The 16,303-nt window shown below is 70.7% G+C and overlaps 3 protein-coding genes across 5 annotated transcripts; all 3 read left to right on the top strand.

Moving 5' to 3' along the window:
* The first annotated feature begins 100 nt into the window (after positions 1-100).
* CKS1B (CDC28 protein kinase regulatory subunit 1B) lies at positions 101-1,522 on the top strand. Its single transcript, XM_068922455.1, has 3 exons — positions 101-276; positions 828-955; positions 1,054-1,522. Exons 1-3 carry the CDS (start codon positions 218-220, stop codon positions 1,104-1,106), a joined length of 240 nt encoding a protein of 79 aa, XP_068778556.1. The 5' UTR covers positions 101-217; the 3' UTR covers positions 1,107-1,522.
* Positions 1,523-2,068: 546 nt separating this feature from the next.
* FLAD1 (flavin adenine dinucleotide synthetase 1) lies at positions 2,069-8,439 on the top strand. 3 transcript variants are annotated; one of them, XM_068922371.1, is made up of 8 exons: positions 2,069-2,205; positions 3,032-3,791; positions 4,575-4,722; positions 4,946-5,044; positions 5,239-5,428; positions 5,901-5,974; positions 6,163-7,121; positions 7,667-8,434. In XM_068922371.1, exons 1-7 carry the CDS (start codon positions 2,104-2,106, stop codon positions 6,296-6,298), a joined length of 1,509 nt encoding a protein of 502 aa, XP_068778472.1. In that variant the 5' UTR covers positions 2,069-2,103; the 3' UTR covers positions 6,299-7,121; positions 7,667-8,434. The 3 variants fall into 3 exon arrangements, with proteins under 3 accessions (XP_068778472.1, XP_068778474.1, XP_068778473.1); XM_068922373.1 differs by having other exon boundaries at positions 2,072-2,205; positions 5,144-5,428; positions 7,667-8,439; XM_068922372.1 differs by having other exon boundaries at positions 2,078-2,205; positions 3,071-3,791; positions 7,667-8,437.
* Positions 8,440-9,350: 911 nt separating this feature from the next.
* LOC138062931 (mothers against decapentaplegic homolog 6-like) lies at positions 9,351-14,206 on the top strand. Its single transcript, XM_068922411.1, has 6 exons — positions 9,351-9,407; positions 9,846-10,253; positions 10,385-10,501; positions 11,180-12,480; positions 12,543-13,193; positions 13,256-14,206. Exons 2-4 carry the CDS (start codon positions 9,863-9,865, stop codon positions 11,713-11,715), a joined length of 1,044 nt encoding a protein of 347 aa, XP_068778512.1. The 5' UTR covers positions 9,351-9,407; positions 9,846-9,862; the 3' UTR covers positions 11,716-12,480; positions 12,543-13,193; positions 13,256-14,206.
* The last annotated feature ends 2,097 nt before the right edge of the window (positions 14,207-16,303 follow it).

The following is a 16,303-nucleotide window of genomic DNA, read 5'->3' as shown; positions in this document are numbered from 1 at the left end:
CTCCAGCCAACCCGCTCGCGCGCCGCCGCGTGACGCGCGGCCCGCCCCGCGGCCGGGGCCAATAGGCGCGCGGGGCGGCGGCGTTTGAAAGCGCCATTGCGGGGGGGGGGGGGGGAAGGGAGCTCCAACGGCCCGGGCGGTGCGGTGAGGAGAGGAGTGGGGCGGGCGGGGGCTGCCGGGAAGGGGGCGGACCGCACCGGGCCGCAACGCGGGCGTCATGGCGCACAAACAGATCTACTACTCCGATAAGTACGACGACGAGGAGTTCGAGTACCGGTGAGGCGGGGGGGCCGGGCCCGGGTCGCTGTGAGGGAAGGCCCAGGCCGGGGGGGGGTTGTCCCGGTACCGGGTCGCTGTGAGGGAAGGCCCAGGCTGGGGGGGGGGGTGTCCCGGTACCGGGTCGCTGTGAGGGAAGGCCCAGGCTGGGGGGGGGGTTGTCCCGGTACCGGGTCGCTGTGAGGGAAGGCCCAGGTGGGGGGGGAGTGTCCTGGTACCGTGTGGCTGTGAGGGAAGGCCCCAACTGGGGAAGGGGTTGTCCCAGTAGCAGGTCATCATGAGGGAGAGGCCTGAGGGGGTGCCCGGTACCGGCTCCCCGGGAAGGAAGGCCCGAGGAGGTGGGGGGCGGTCGCGTTACCGGGTCGCTGGGAGAAAGGCTGAAGGAAAGCACCGGGTCACGGCAGGGCGGGGGGGGGCCCTGGCACCGGGTGCCTGGCAGAGAATCAGGGGGTGTCCTGGTGCGGGGTCCCGTGAGGGACGCTAGGGCAAGGGGTCCCGGTATCGGGTCCCCGGTGGAGGCATCGCCTGGCTGAGCATCTCTGGCACGCCAGGCATGTCATGCTGCCCAAGGACATCGCCAAGCTGGTGCCCAAGACGCACCTGATGTCGGAGTCGGAGTGGAGGAACCTGGGCGTGCAGCAGAGCCAGGGATGGGTCCACTACATGATCCACGAGCCAGGTGAGCCGTGCTCTGGCCGTGGGCACAGCCGACCCCCGGCAGGGGTGTGAGGGGAGGCTGACGTTGTCCGTAACGTGCTCTATTCATCCTTCCCGCAGAGCCTCACATCCTGCTGTTCCGAAGGCCACTGCCAAAGAAGCCGGAAAAGTGAGCGTCTGTGGACTGGGGCTGTACATAGACCTCCCTCCCCTACCTGTCTGAGTCTCTCTCTAAAAAAGCACCTTTTCCTTCTTTCCTGTGGCTCCTACAACTCTGAGAAGCGTATCCACACACGACCGTGCTCGGAGATATCCGCGGGCGTGGCTGGTGGCAAAGACTCTGCTGCGTGCCCCATCCCCGTGTGAGCGCCCCGCTGCGCAGGAGCAGGCGGCTGTTTCTGCAGGATGCCCGAGGCCGGCTGGAAGGGCCCGAGCTGGCAGTTACTCAGATGGGCACCGGCAGCGCCGCCTGGGCACGTAACGGCAGCCGCTTGTCCCCGGGCCGGCGCCGCTCCTGCAGGCGTTTCTCTGCTGCGACACCTGAGTCCCTGCTGCGACACCTGAGCTTCAATAAAAAGGACGTTTCGGAGTTCTCTGTCTGCCTTTGCTCCTCGGGGGTGCTGGCAGGAGTCTGGGGGGCTCCTGGTGTCTTGGGGGGTGGGTCTGGGGGGCTCCCGGTGTCCCAGCGTGGGTCTTGGGGGCTCCCGGCGTCCCGGGGGGTGGGTCTGGGGGCTCCCCGTGTCCCAGGGCAGCCCCACGGTGGGTCCTGGTGGTGCCCGGGGTTTCCAGGTAGGCTGGGGGAGGTCCTGGGAGGGCTCCCGGGGTCCTGGTTGGCCCCGCGGGGGGCTCCGGGGCGCTCCCGGGGTCCCCGTTTGCCCCAGGGCTCCCGGTGTTACCGGGGCCCTTCGCCCGTGCCACCGCCCCCTGCCGGCCGGGCGAGCCCACGGCCACGGAGGGGGGCGCAGTCCCCCCCTTCGGCCGCAATGGTTCAGTCTGCGCGGCCACCTGCTTCCTGGCCAACCGGCGCTCTCGTCGCGCCGTGACGGGCATCCCTCCCGACCAACCGAGAGCGAGAGGGCGGAGTCCTCCCCTGAGCCGGCGGCCAATGAGCTGAAGGCGGGCGGGACGCGGGGGCGGGGCGGAGGCCGGTGTCGGGCCGGGACCGGGCCCATGCGCGGGGCGGTGCGGGCGGGCGCGGCCCTGCGTGCTATGGCGGCCCGGGGCCCCGCCGCCACCGCCGGCATCATCGTCATCGGCGACGAGATCCTCAAGGTGGGTCCGGGGTCGGCGTAGGGGCACTGGGCCCGGGGAGGGGGGACTAGGCCTGGGGGGGACACCGGGCCGGGGGGGGGGGGGCGCCAGGCCCGAGGTGGGGGGACACCGGGCCTGGGGGGGGCGGGCCCGAGGTGGGGGGACACCGGGCCTGGGGGGGGGGGGCAGCCCCGAGGTGGGGGGACACCGGGCCTGGAGGGGGGCGCCAGGCCCAAGTTGGGGACACCGGGCCTGGGGGGGGGGGCTGGGCCCAAGGTGGGGGGGCACCGGGCCTGGGGGGGGGGCAGCCCCGAGGTGGGGGGGCACCGGGCCTGGGGAGGGGGCCACACCCGAGGTGGGGGGGCACTGGGCCTGGGGGGGGGCAGCCCCGAGGTGGGGGGACACCGGGCCTGGGGGGGGGGCAGCCCCGAGGTGGGGGGGCACCGGGCCTGGAGGGGGGCCAGGCCCGAGGTGGGGGGGCACCGGGCCTGGGGAGGGGGCCACACCCGAGGTGGGGGGGCACCGGGCCTGGGGGGGGGGCAGCCCCGAGGTGGGGGGACACCGGGCCTGGGGGGGGGGCCAGGCCCGAGTTGGGGACACCTGGCCTGGGGGGGGGCCGGGCCTAAGGTGGGGGGGCACCGGGCCTGGGGGGGGGGGGGGCAGCCCCGAGGTGGGGGGGCACCGGGCCTGGGGAGGGGGCCACACCCGAGGTGGGGGCCAGGCCTCGGGGGGGGGAGGGACACCTGGCCCAGGGTGGGGGGGGGGAACACTATGTTTGGGGTCGGGACCAGGCCCGGGGAGGGGGGCAACCCCAGGCCTGGAGGTGACGGTGTCTCTGCCTCCCCAGGGTCACACCCGCGACACCAACTCCTTCTTCATGTGCCAGCGGCTCCGTGCCCTGGGCGTGAGGGTGGCCCGCGTCTCCGTGGTGCCCGACGACGTGGACACCATCGCCGGCGAGGTGGCCGCCTTCGCCTCCCGCTTCACCTACGTGCTCACCTCGGGCGGCATCGGCCCCACGCACGACGACGTCACCTTCGAGGCCGTGGCCCGGGCTTTCGGCGAGGTCCTCGCCCCCCACCCGGAGCTTGTGGCCCTGGTGCACAGGTTCTTTGGCAAGACGGACGCTTCGTGCCCTGAGATGAAGCTGGCCCGCATCCCCACCTCCTCCCGCCTCAACTACGGCACCGACCGGCGCACTGGCAGCGCCTTCAAGTACCCGCTGGTCAGCGTGCGCAACGTCTACATCTTCCCCGGCATCCCGGCGCTCATGGAGCGGGCCCTGGACGGGCTCTCCCACCTCTTCCGCAACGAGCAGACCTGCTTCCACTCCCGCACCATTTACGTGGCGGCCGACGAGATGCTTATCGCGCCCGTGCTGGACCAGGCCAACACCAGCTTCCAGGGACGCGTGAGCTTGGGCTCCTACCCAGACTGGGCCAGTAATTATTACCGCGTAAAGCTGACCCTGGACTCGGAGTCAGAGGAGCACCTGGAGGACGCATATCGCTTCCTGATGGAGAAGCTGCCGCCCGATGTGGTTGTGCCTTTCCTGACAGACCCTGTGTCGCAGGCGGCCACGGAAGTTTATGCCCTGGCTGAGTCAGGTACGGGCATGCTGGGAAAGCGAAGCTCTAGCAGGGCTCGGTGCCTTCCTCCCGCAGAGACCCCGCAGCCCGGGCTGGCATAAGCAGGCCCAGAGGGGCAAGGGGAGTGGTGAGACCTGCCTAGAAACGGAAGAACTTGCTGCCCTCTGTAGGGGCTGGCCTGTCTCGTTCTGGGCCTGGCTTGTGCCCAGCAGACAGTGGCGCTTCCAGGAGGACACGCCAGGTGGTGAGACCAGAGCCCGCTCTCTGCGGGGCACTGAGGCTTTGCTGGTGCGGCAGCTGCAGTGGGTTTCATCCTGCACTGGTGAAAACAGGAGCCTTTATCCCCTGTTAGGGCTGGTGCAGATCCTCCCTGTAAGAGAGCAGCGTATATTAGGGTCGATGGTGCCCTGGTTCCACCTCGTTGCACGCACCTGCCGGGCCTGCTCTGCAGGATCACAGTCGCGTCTGCGCGCACGCCTCTGGGCTGTGCAAGCTCTTGGCTTCAGGGCACGATGCCAGCGACGGCTCTGCAGCGTGCTTTGAGGCGCTCCCTGGAGACAAGACGTGCCCAGGAGGTGAGGAGCTGCGGCAAGGCTGGAGGCAAGGGCAGAGCAGCGCTCGCAGCCCCCAGCCAGAGACACCTCCCTGCAGCTCCTCCTCTCCAGGGCTGCCCCGACCTGCGATGCCTGGGGCTCAGCCAGGCCTGCCGGCAGCAGGGAGCAGGGCCGTGGGGCAGAGCCGAGGGAGCGTGGTCCTGGGTGGGCACAATTGCCGGTGGCACCGATGGTCTCCTCCCGGCAGGCTCGGCCCTGGGACAGAAGGTGGCAGCAGCACTGCGGACCGTGGAGGGGGCTTTGGACCGGTACAGCCTGGACCAGCTCTGCGTGGGCTTCAACGGCGGCAAGGACTGCACAGCCCTGCTGCACCTCGTCCATGCTGCCGTGCAGAGGTACCGTCGGGGAGGGCAGGGGCGAGGGGGTCCCGCGGGCCGCAGCCGGGACTCCCGGGCTCTCCTCCGTCCTGCAGAGCGGGTCGATCAAGCTAGCCTGGAGCAATGAGCAGGCTGCCAGGGTCCGCTCTGGCTCTGAGCAGCTCGCAGGGTCTGTGCGGGTGCCCCGGGCCGAGCCTCCGTCCGCATGCTGGGACTGAGCCTGAGACGCGTCTCTCCCTAGGCGGTACCCGGAGAGGCAGGAGAAGCTGAAGGTGCTCTACATCCGCATTGTGTCCCCCTTCCCTGAAATGGAGCAGTTCATCCAGGCGACCGTCCAGAGGTACGGGGTGGAGAGGGGCAGGCCGCTGGGCTGGGGGTGAGTGGCTCGCCCTCAACGCTGCCCCGAGACGCTCTCTGTGCACCTCTGTGGCTCCTCCAGGACCTGGCTGGCAGCAGCGAGCAAGTCGGGGGCTGTCTGCAGCAGAGCAGCGTCTCCCGCAGCCCGACTGGCAGCTGCTCGTTCCATGTGTGCAGGTACGAGATCCAGCTCTGCACCGTGGAGGGCTCCATCCGGGAGGCCCTGGTCCACCTGAAGGAGCAGCAGCCCCAGCTGAAGGCTGTGCTGATGGGGACGCGGAGGACAGACCCCTACTCGTGCACCCTGACGCCCATGTGCATGACTGACCCTGACTGGCCCCAGTACATGCGAGTGAACCCCTTGCTGGTATGCTCTTTCATCAGCCTCTGCCTGCTTTTGGGACAGGGCCGGGGTTTTCCCTGCTCGGCTCAGGGAGTGAGTATAGCAGGTTAACACAACAGGGCCGGAAACCAGCGTTAAGCTGCCCTCCCCCTCAGGGGCTTTATTTCCTATTCCACCTCTCCCCGGAGCATCTCCTGCCGCGTTGTCCGGCCTCAGCAGGCCTACTCGATACAGCCAGACGTGCCTGGCACTTTCAGACGTGGCTCGATCCTCCCCGCTGCTGGCTTCTCCTGTGTTTGGGACCCTGGGGAGGCTCTATGGGGGACAGGCGTGTGCTGGGGCCGTGGGAGCAGGGGCAGTGGGGGACTCCAGTAGGGACTAGCCAGCTCTCCTCTATGCTCTGGGCTGGGGGCCCGCCGGCCTCCCAGTAGGACAGCGGGCAGCTGGCGCCAGCCTGCCTGGCTCTGCAGCGATCCCTGCCCAATTCTGCTTGCAGGACTGGACATACCGGGACATCTGGGAGTTCCTGCGCAAGCTCTTTGTCCCCTACTGCATCCTTTACGACAAGGGGTGAGTGTCAGGCGCTGCTCTCCCTGCTCAGCAGTCTCGTGCCGCTGAGTATAGCTTTGTTGCCTGCGCGGGGCGGCTTGGGAGCCCAGCTGGGGCAGGGGCAAGGCAGGAGGTGAGCTCCCTTGCTTTGGGGTGATGCTCCCCGTGCCACAACCTGTCCCGCTCACAGCTGCCTTGTCCCTTTGCAGCTACACCTCTCTGGGGAGCATGACCAACACACTGAAGAACCCAGCGCTGCGCTACACCAACGCACAGGGCCAGGAGAGTTACCGGCCTGCCTACGAGCTGGAAAACGAGGAGGAAGAGCGCACTTCCCGCCAGTGAAGTCCTAGGGGCCAGTCAAGACCTATCTGAGGGCAGGCTGTGCTCCGGGAGGCTCTGCTGGTTGCAGGGTCTCCGAGGGATGAAGGGGAAACCCAGCCCTGCCACCGTTTGGAAGGGACAGCACTGAGAATAAACCCGCTGCGCTCTTGTCTGCATCTGTCGCTCTCGCTCGGCTGTGCTGCTCCCTTCAGGCCCTGCTTGGTGACCTGGAGGCCCTCGGGGATGGGGAGGGGAGAGGACAGCACCTCTCCCTCCCTCGCAGGGGCCTTGCTGGAGGGTCTGTTCGCAGGTACCCCTGTTCCCATGCGCTTGCAGAGCTCCCTCCTGCAGCCTTGCGGGCTCCGGGAGGGGACAGGCTGTCGCCAGGCAGGGAAGAGGGGTGAGACCGGCTCTGCTGGAACAAAAGGCCACGCTGTGCCGGCAGTGCCCCCTCCCCGAGGGTGCTATTGTGGGAGCCTTTTGAAGCCAGAGAATGGAGCAGGTTCCAGCGCTTGCGTGAGGACCCAGCCATGTCTGTGCTGCCTGCCACCCTGCTGCTGTGTGTCAGACGCTGCTGATCCCTTGGCCATGCACCTCCTCTGGACCGCGGCGGCCCGGCGGGCCCGGGCATCGGGCTCCCCAAAGCGAGCGGTTCGAGCTGTGGCGCTGCCCGGACCGGCCAAGGCCTCCCTGGGGCTGCGCCTCGGCTACTGGCTCCTGCAGGTGCTGCGGGAGTGCGTGTACGTCCTGCTGTGCAGCTGGTGCATCAGGGAGCTGCTGGACTAGGGCCGCGGCCTGTGCCGTGGGGGCGTCCCCTCCCTCCCCCCGACACCCTGCGACGGGGGTGAGTGGCCGGCTCTCGGCTGCGGCGTTTTACTCTGCCTATCCGTGCTGCAGATGAGCTTACGGGATGTGGGCTCGTGGGGGTGACGGGGTGCGGGGGGCCAGCCGAGGGGCTCGTGGGGGTGACGGGGTGCGGGGGGGCAGCCGAGGAGCTCGTGGGGGTGACGGGATGCGGGGGGCCAGCCGAGGGGCTCGTGGGGGTGACGGGATGCGGGGGGGCAGCCGTGGGGCTCGTGGGGGTGACGGGGTGCGGGGGGCCAGCCGAGGGGCTCGTGGGGGTGACGGGGTGCGGGGGGGCAGCCGAGGAGCTCGTGGGGGTGACGGGATGCGGGGGGGCAGCTGAGGGGCTCGTGGGGGTGACGGGATGCGGGGGGGCAGCCGTGGGGCTCGTGGGGGTGACGGGGTGCGGGGGGCCAGCCGAGGGGCTCGTGGGGGTGACGGGGTGCGGGGGGGCAGCCGAGGGGCTCGTGGGGGTGACGGGGTGCGGGGGGGCAGCTGAGGGGCTCGCAGCGTTCCTCGCACCCCATGCCTCTCTTCCCTCCCCAGGCTGCCTGCGGCTGTGCGATGGCTCTTCCCTGCCCAGCCCGGCCTTGATGCTCCAGCGCCACGACCTGGCGTGAGGCCTCCAGCCCCCCCAGCACGGAGCCCCCAATAAACCCGGGTGACGTGTGACCGGCTGAGCGTGTCTGGGGAAGGGCTCGGGGTGGGCGTCCCTCCGCCGGCCTGGCGCCTCCGGAGCTGCGGGAGCGTCGCTCCCGCTCTCCCCTCGCCTCGGCTGCCACCCACGCCGGGAAGGGCGCAGGCATCCGCGTCCTTGCCGCGTTTCGCACGTTCATTGCCTTCCTTCCCGGGTCCAGACCCAATTTCCAGGTGGGAAGATCCTGCCAGCCCCCCTCGCCTCCCCTTCCCAGCCCTGGGTGTCCCGGCCGGGCCAAGGCAGATGGAAAAAGGGGCTGGAGAAGGGGGTCCTGCCGGCCCCGCTCCAGCGAGCCCCGGCGAGGGTGGGCTGTGCCCCGACCCAGCACCTTCACCGGAGGTTTCCTGGCCCCTTGGAGGTGCAGGGGACCCAGGAGTCCTGGCTCCAGCCACCAGCTCTGCCTGCCCCTCGCGCTGCCCCCCTCCGCCAGGGTTTATCTGTGCCTGTGACTCAGATCCTTGTTTAGAGAGCGCCTCTCGGCTTGTCTCCGCTCCAGGCCGTTTCCTGCCGCCGGCCCCGCGCTCCCCACCGGCACCGTCTCCGCCAAGAGCCGGCGGGAAGCGGCGGGAGCAAAACGTACCCCAAGGGCCCGGACTGGCTGGAGCTGCGGCAAAGGTCGCGGGGCCGGCTGGCCGCCGCGGGGGCTCGTGGGGTGCCCCGGCCCCACGGCGCTGCCCCCGGCCCCGCGTCGCTGGCGCCCAGCTCAGGGTCGCCTCCCGGACCGGCCGTGCCCAGGACGGGCTGGGGCTGGCGCTGCCCCCGCCGGCACGCAGCCGGGTCGGCCCCCAGCCCCGAGAGCCGGTGCCTGGCCCGGCCGGGACCCCGGCCGCAGCGCGGGGGGTGTCGCAGCGCTGGCCCCGCGGCGGGGGAAGCCACTCTCGGGCCGGGAGCGCCTGGCGCCAGCGCAGCCTCCCTTATCTCGGTGGGAAGTTGGGAGCAGGAAGCGTGGCCCGGCGCGGGATAAGGGTCCCGTTTACATTAGCCGCTTTGTTGTGGAGCAGGCTCCCACCCTCTCGGAGGGCCCGCGGGGGGGCCTGGCCGCAGGCAGAGCTGGGGGTCCCCGTGCTGGGGGCGGCGAGGGGGGTTGCAGCCGGAGCTGCGCCCCAGGGCCGCCCGGCTTGGCGCCGCCGCGGCCCCTGGCCTGGGACACGTGCCCGAGCGGCACGCGGCTCCCGCGGCCCGGCGGAGCCCTCCGGGCGCCCCGCTGTCCGCCCGGGCCGTGCCTGGCCGGCTGGAGGGGCAGGTCGGCTCCCGCCGCCCCCGGGGGCATCCCTGCCGGGGCCGAGCCCGCGCGACTGGCGCCTGCTCCGGCGCTGCCGGCCCCGGCGGCAGCTCAGCCCAAGGTCTGCACCGCGCAAATCAATGAATTCCCCAAACGGGGAGGTCCGGGGGAGGGGAGAGTCGCCGCACAGGAAAAAGTCCTGGCTGCCGCGCGCCGTGGGCAGAGCGGTCCCGGCCGCCCGGAGAGCACGTCCCCATGCGCAGCCCCGGCGCCCAGCTCTGCCGCCCGCCGTGAGTGAGTCCCCCCTCCCCAGGGCCCCCCCACAGCCCCGCGCCCGCCTGCGTCCGTGCGAGCGCGTGAGCGCCCAGGTGAGTGCGCGCCCGGGGTGGCCGCGGGTCCCGCGGCGGCGGTGAGCTCCCCGTGTGCTGCACCCGCCGGTGCCAATGCAGCCCCTTCCCGGCCCCGGGCACAGCACCCGGCGTGCAGGAGGGCGCGTGCGGGAGCGGGAGGCGCTGCGGGCAGGGGACGCCGTCGCCGTCAGCGCGGGCCAATGCCCCCGGCACCGTTTCTGGGGCGGCCGGGCGCCCTCGGCTTTCAGGGTCGCGTTCTCGCAGGAGCCCAGGTCCGGCTCTCGCGCCGGCGGCAGCGCCCGCAGCCCGACGGCGGGAGACGGGCAGCGGCGGGCGCCGGCCGCGCGGGGCAGAGCAGGCCTCGGCGCGCCGGGGCCCCGCCGGGCAGGGGCAGCGGGAGGACGGGGCGGACGCAGCTCGGGGCGGCGGGCGCTGACGCCCGTGCCCGTCCCGCAGGTCGGCCCCGCGGCCCCATGTTCCGCTCGCGCCGCGCCGGGCTGGTGCGGCGGCTCTGGAGGCAGCGCTGCGCGGCCCCCGGCCCCGAGGACGGCCCCGGCGCCCTCAAGCCCGCCGCGCACGCCCTCTTCAAGAAGCTGAAGGACGAGGAGCTGGAGCTGCTGGTGCAGGCGGTGGAGAGCCGGGGCGCGCGGGAGGCGGGCTGCGTGCGGGTGGCGCGGGGCGAGCCGCGGGGGGCCAAGCAGGCGCTGCCCCCCCAGGTGCTGCTCTGCCGCCTCTACCGCTGGCCCGACCTGCGCCAGCCCCACGAGCTCAAGCACCTGGGCTGCGGCCCGGGCGCCGGGGGCTGCGGGGACGCCGCCGCGCTCTGCTGCAACCCCCACCACTTCAGCCGCCTGGCTGCGCCCGGTGAGTGCCCGCCGCGGGGTCCCGAGCCCGGCTGCCCCGGAGCTCCCCTGCCACCCCCGGGGCCGGCTCCGGGCCGGGGGGGGGGGTCGGGGCGCCCGGCCCAGCTCCTCACCCGCCGCTCTCCCCGCCAGAGACCCCGCCGCCCCCCTACTCCAAGACGTGCTGCAGCGGCGCCGCCCGGCCGGACGCACCCGAGCCCCCCGGCACCCAGCTCCCGGAGTTCGGCTACAACCGCGCGGAGCGACGCGGTAAGGAGCCCCCGGGGCGGCCGCGGTGCTCCCGCCTCCCGGGCCGGGGGTGCGGGACGGCGCGCGCCCAGCGTGGGAACCGGCCGCTCCCGGCACGGAGCCGGGACCCGCCGCCGGGAGGAAGAGCCGCCGGGGCGCAGGGGTGAGGGGCTCCTCGGCCCGGCCCCTGCCCCCCCCCCCCCCCACGGCTCCTGTTATTTTTGGCCGCGCCGGACTCCCCGCCGGAGGAAGCGCTGCCCGCGGGGACGCACACAATGTGCCTTGACGCACAAAGCCGCGGCTCCGGCCTGGCTGCCGGCCACAAGGCCGTGCCGTAGCCGGGCTCCACCTTCCCCGCCGGAGCCGGAGCCGCAGCCCCTCGCTCCGGGGTCCCCCCCGGCGCCGCGGCCCCCGGGGCTGCCCCGCGCCTACGTGCCGGCGCGCAGCAGCTCCCGGTGACTCACGCCCCACGCGCCCCGCGCTGGAGCCGGCGTCCCCGCCGGCCTGGGCTGCCCCGGGACATCCTGTCGGGCCGGGCTGCGGGGCGCCGCGTCCGGCCGCTCCGGCTTCCCAGCAGCCGCCCGAGCCCTGCTCCCCTGGGACCTGCCCTGCCCCGGGGCCACCGATTGCCCCGGCCAGGGCTTTGCCCCGCGGCCGTGCCGAGGCGGCAGCGGCCACAGCTCCCTTCTCCCTCGACAGACACCAGCCTCTCGCGGAGCACCGTTAGGGACGGCTACTGGTGCAAACTGGCCTACTGGGAGCACCGGACGCGCGTGGGCCGCCTCTACGCCGTGCACGAGGCGTCGGTGAACGTGTTCTGCGAGCTGCCGCAGGGCAGCGGCTTCTGCCTGGGGCAGCTGCGGGCGGCGCACCGCAGCGAGGCCGTGCGCCGGGCCCGCGGCAAGATCGGCCGCGGGCTGCTGCTGAGCCGGGAGCCGGGCGGCGTGTGGGCCTACAACCGCAGCGAGCACCCCATCTTCGTCAGCTCGCCCACGCTGGGGCCCCCCGGCGCCCGCGGCCTCGCCGTGCACAAGGTGCTGCCCGGCTACGCGGTGAAGGTGTTCGACTACGAGCGGGCGGGATGCCTGGCCGGCTGGCGGCACCCCGGGGACGGCCCCTGCGACCCCAACAGCGTCCGCATCAGCTTCGCCAAGGGCTGGGGGCCCTGCTACTCCCGGCAGTTCATCACCTCCTGCCCATGCTGGCTGGAGATCCTGCTGGACCAGCCGCGCTGAGGGGCCGCCCGCCGCCCCGCGGCCTCGCCGACGCGGCGGGCTCGTCCGCCTCTTCTTCTCCTCTTCTTTGCGATGGTTAAATTTATTTTAAATTATCTTATTTTTGTGGAAGAAGAAAAGCAGAAAGGGGCACGGACTGCTCAGGGCTGCAGCGAGGGCAGCCGCGGGGGGCTGAGCGCGTCCACGAGGGAAGTGGAGGGAAGCGGGAGGGTGGGAAGGGTGGGATGTCCCAGCGCTGGGCGCTGCGGGGCCAGGGACACCCAGGCAGGTGGCGGCAGGCAAGGGGGAGAGTTGGAGCAGGTTAATGTGGCCGGGACGAGCGCTGGAGCAGGTTAGCGTGGCCGGGACGAGTGCCGGAGCAGGTTAATGCAGCTGGGGTGAGCGCCGGAGCAGGTTAATGCAGGCATGACAAGCGCTGGAGCAGGTTAATGCAGCCGGGGTGAGTGCTGGAGCAGGTTAGCATGGCCGAGGAGAGCGCTGGAGCAGGTTAATGCGGGCAGGACAAGCGCTGGAGCAGGTTAATGCAGCCGGGGCGAGTGCTGGAGCAGGTTAGCATGGCCGAGGAGAGCGCTGGAGCAGGTTAGTGTGGCCGGGATGAGCGCCGGAGCAGGTTAATGCAGCTGGGGTGAGCACTGGAGCAGGTTAATGCAGGCAGGACAAGCGCTGGAGCAGGTTAATGCGGGCAGGACAAGCGCTGGAGCAGGTTAATGCGGGCAGGACAAGCGCTGGAGCAGGTTAGCATGGCCGAGGAGAGCGCTGGAGCAGGTTAGTGTGGCCGGGATGAGCGCCGGAGCAGGTTAATGCAGCCAGGGTGAGTGCTGGAGCAGGTTAGCATGGCCGAGGAGAGCGCTGGAGCAGGTTAGCGTGGCCGGGATGAGCGCCGGAGCAGGTTAATGCAGCTGGGGTGAGCACTGGAGCAGGTTAATGCAGGCAGGACAAGCGCTGGAGCAGGTTAATGCGGGCAGGACAAGTGCTGGAGCAGGTTAATGCAGCTGGGGTGAGCACCGGAACAGGTTAATGCAGGCAGGATGAGCGCTGGAGCAGGTTAATGCAGGCAGGGCGAGTGCTGGAGCAGGTTAATGCAGGCAGGACAAGCGCTGGAGCAGGTTAATGCAGGCAGGACGAGCGCTGGAGCAGGTTAATGCAGCTGGGGTGAGCACCGGAACAGGTTAATGCAGGCAGGATGAGCGCTGGAGCAGGTTAATGCAGGCAGGACGAGCGCTGGAGCAGGTTAATGCAGCCAGGACGAGTGCTGGAGCAGGTTAATGCAGGCAGGGCGAGTGCTGGAGCAGGTTAATGCAGCCAGGGCGAGTGCTGGAGCAGGTTAATGCAGCCAGGGCGAGTGCTGGAGCAGGTTAATGCAGGCAGGGCGAGCGCTGGAGCAGGTTAATGCAGCCAGGATGAGCGCTGGAGCAGGTTAATGCAGCCAGGGCGAGCGCTGGAGCAGGTTAGCGTGGCTGGGATGAGCGCTGGAGCAGGTTAGCATGGCCGAGGCGAGCGCTGGAGCAGGTTAGCATGGCCGAGGCGAGCGCTGGAGCAGGTTAGCATGGCCGAGTAGAGCGCCAGAGCAGGTTAGCGTGGCCAGGATGAGCGCTGGAGCAGGTTAATGCGGGCAGGACAAGTGCTGGAGCAGGTTAATGCGGGCAGGACAAGTGCTGGAGCAGGTTAATGCAGCTGGGGTGAGCACCGGAACAGGTTAATGCAGGCTGGACAAGTGCTGGAGCAGGTTAGCATGGCCGAGGAGAGCGCTGGAGCAGGTTAGCGTGGCCGGGACAAGCGCTGGAGCAGGTTAATGCAGGCTGGACAAGCGCTGGAGCAGGTTAGCATGGCCGAGGAGAGCGCTGGAGCAGGTTAGCGTGGCCGGGATGAGCGCCGGAGCAGGTTAGCGTGGCCGGGATGAGCGCTGGAGCAGGTTAATGCAGGCTGGACAAGCGCTGGAGCAGGTTAGCATGGCCGAGGAGAGCGCTGGAGCAGGTTAGCATGGCCGAGGAGAGCGCCGGAGCAGGTTAGCGTGGCCGGGATGAGCGCTGGAGCAGGTTAGCATGGCCGGGACAAGCGCTGGAGCAGGTTAATGCAGGCTGGACAAGCGCTGGAGCAGGTTAGCATGGCCGAGGAGAGCGCTGGAGCAGGTTAGCGTGGCCGGGATGAGCGCTGGAGCAGGTTAGCGTGGCCGGGATGAGCGCCGGAGCAGGTTAATGCAGGCGGGATGAGCGCCGGAGCAGGTTAGCTTGGTGCGGTGAGAGCCCAGAGCAGGAGGGATGTGAAGAGCCAGGAGCTGAGCAGTGGGGCTCGTGCAGGACCAGCGCCGGGGGCCAGTGCAAGGGTCCGACGTGGACAGTCCCCTGGCCATGGGGCGCCCTGGCCCCCTGCAGCGGGCTGCGGTGGGTGGGGGCGAGTGCGGCCCGGGGGGGACCTGGCGTTTCCCAGCCCCGGGGCGCCTGGGCTGTGTCTCTGTTATTTATAACTCCAATAAACGGTGCCGCCTGGCACCAAAGATCCCGCTGCGCCCGGTCGCGTCCCGGTACCGCTGCGGCGGGAGCCGCCCGGGCTGCGGCGCGTTGCTCCCCCCGGGGCCGGGGCGCGCGGCGGGGACCGGCAGTGCCCTCTGCAGGCGGCCGCCGCCGGGCCGCGATGACCGCCCGGGGCTTCCTGCCACGCTGCCGGCCCGGCTTGGACGGGCCCGGCGGCTCCCCGGCTCCGCCCGGCCCCGCCGCGCCCCCGCGGGCAGGAGGTGAGTGCGGGCCGCGCCGCCGGGGCCGCGCCGTCGGGGCAGCGCGGGCTTCGCCACCGGCACCGGGCGCCGAAATAGCGCAGCGGCTAAAAACAGCGCCGGGGCTGTCGCCGCACAGTGCCGGGATCCCGGAGCCCGATGCGGGGCGATGCGGCTCGCCATCCTCCCCCAGGGCGCGGGAGGGCTCCTTCCCTCCCCCCCCCACCGGTCCCTCCCCAAAACCATTTCCCTTGTGGGGTCTATAAATAGGCGGTGGGTTTGAGGTTGGGGCCTGGAGCAGGGGCCGCAGAACCGCAGCCCAGTTGGGTCCGGGAGTGCCGGGCCCCACCGGGGCGCTGGGAAGCGGAAGCCGGTAGCACCGTGGGCGGCTGGTTTCAGGCCGGTGGGCGGCCGCGCTGAGGCCGGGTGCGAGTAAGCGCCGCGGGCCTGGGAACCGGTTTCAGCGGCAGCGCTTCAGAGGGGATTTTCTGTGGATTTCCCCCTTCGCTGCTGCCCCCGCGCCGCCCCCAAACCCCAGCAGCTCTGCCCCTCTGGCACCCCGGGCCGGGCACCCCTGGAGGGCCAGGCCCCGCTGCACAGGGAGCACAGGGTGCATGGAGGGGCAGGTGGATGGATGGGTAGAAGGGAGGCGACTGGCTGGCTAGAGGTTGGAGGTGACAGAGGTGAGGGTATGAATAGATGGAGGCGATGAAGAAGGATGGATGGATGGAGGTGAGATGGATGGATCGTGGTAAGGAAGGTGGATGGATGGATGGAGATGAGGTATGTAGATGGATTGAGGTGAGCTGGATGGATGGATGGAGATGAAGTGGATGGAGGTGAGCTGGCTGGCTGCCTGAGGAAAGTGGATGGATGGATAGATGGATGGATGGAGGCGAGCTGGCTGGCTGGATGAGGAAGGTGGATGGATGGAGGTGAGGTAGGTGGAGGGAGGTGAGATGGATGGAAGTGAGGTGGATGGAGGTGAGCCGGCTGGCTGAGGAAGGTGGATCGAAAGATGGATGGATGGATGGATGGATGGATGGAAGTGAGGAAGGTGGCTGTATGTATGGATAGAGGTGAGCTGGCTGGCTGGAGCAGAGGAAGGTGGATGGATGGATGGAGGTGAGGAAGGTGGCTGGACACATGGATAGAGGTGAGCTGGCTGGTTGGATGAGGAAGGTGGATGGATGGATGGAGGCAAGCTGGCTGGTTGGAGCGGAGGAAGGTGGATGGATGGATGGAGGCGAGCTGGCTGGCTGGAGCGGAGGAAGGTGGCGAGGTGGATGGAGGCGAGGTGGATGGAGGCGAGCTGGCTGGCTGGAGTGGAGGATGGAGGCGAGGTGGATGGAGGCGAGCTGGCTGCCTGGAGCGGAGGAAGGTGGCGAGGTGGATGGAGGCGAGCTGGCTGGCTGGAGCGGAGGAAGGTGGCGAGGTGGATGGAGGCGAGGTGGATGGAGGCGAGCTGGCTGGCTGGAGCGGAGGAAGGTGGCGAGGTGGATGGAGGCGAGGTGGACGGAGGCGAGCTGGCTGGCTGGCGCGGAGGAAGGTGGCGAGGTGGACGGAGGTGAGGTGGACGGAGGCGAGCTGGCTGGCTGGAGCGGAGGAAGGCGGACGCACGGATGGCCGGGGGTGAGGCGGACGGAGAAGCGGAGTTCCTGGACCAAGGGCTGGGGCTTGGCTACGCGGCCCGCAACCGGGCGGCCGGAGGGGCAGGGCGGCGGCGCAGGAGCGGCCCGGGGGGCGGCCCCGGCGCTGGAGCGCTGCCCCCCGGCGCGGCCCGCGCCCTCCCGCTCCCCGCTGACATAACGTCTGCGCAGGGCGGTGTTTGCCTTGGCAGCCCCCGGCGGCGGCGGCGGCGGCGGCGGCGGCTCCTCA

The sequence above is a fragment of the Struthio camelus genome, chromosome 30, assembly GCF_040807025.1.
Source record: "Struthio camelus isolate bStrCam1 chromosome 30, bStrCam1.hap1, whole genome shotgun sequence".
Lineage (NCBI taxonomy): Eukaryota > Metazoa > Chordata > Aves > Struthioniformes > Struthionidae > Struthio > Struthio camelus.
This window is presented reverse-complemented; position numbering and strand designations above follow the sequence as displayed.

Excerpts from the sequence above, each read along its gene's own strand:
- CKS1B (XM_068922455.1), top strand. The coding sequence starts at position 218 with ATGGCGCACAAACAGATCTACTACTCCGATAAGTACGACGACGAGGAG. Across the intron at positions 277-827 it reads GACGAGGAGTTCGAGTACCG|GCATGTCATGCTGCCCAAGG; the intron begins GTGAGGCGGGGG and ends CTGGCACGCCAG. Across the intron at positions 956-1,053 it reads CTACATGATCCACGAGCCAG|AGCCTCACATCCTGCTGTTC; the intron begins GTGAGCCGTGCT and ends TCCTTCCCGCAG.
- FLAD1 (XM_068922371.1), top strand. The coding sequence starts at position 2,104 with ATGCGCGGGGCGGTGCGGGCGGGCGCGGCCCTGCGTGCTATGGCGGCC. Across the intron at positions 2,206-3,031 it reads TCGGCGACGAGATCCTCAAG|GGTCACACCCGCGACACCAA; the intron begins GTGGGTCCGGGG and ends CTGCCTCCCCAG. Across the intron at positions 5,045-5,238 it reads ATCCAGGCGACCGTCCAGAG|GTACGAGATCCAGCTCTGCA; the intron begins GTACGGGGTGGA and ends CCATGTGTGCAG.
- LOC138062931 (XM_068922411.1), top strand. The coding sequence starts at position 9,863 with ATGTTCCGCTCGCGCCGCGCCGGGCTGGTGCGGCGGCTCTGGAGGCAG. Across the intron at positions 10,254-10,384 it reads CAGCCGCCTGGCTGCGCCCG|AGACCCCGCCGCCCCCCTAC; the intron begins GTGAGTGCCCGC and ends TCTCCCCGCCAG. Across the intron at positions 10,502-11,179 it reads CAACCGCGCGGAGCGACGCG|ACACCAGCCTCTCGCGGAGC; the intron begins GTAAGGAGCCCC and ends CTCCCTCGACAG.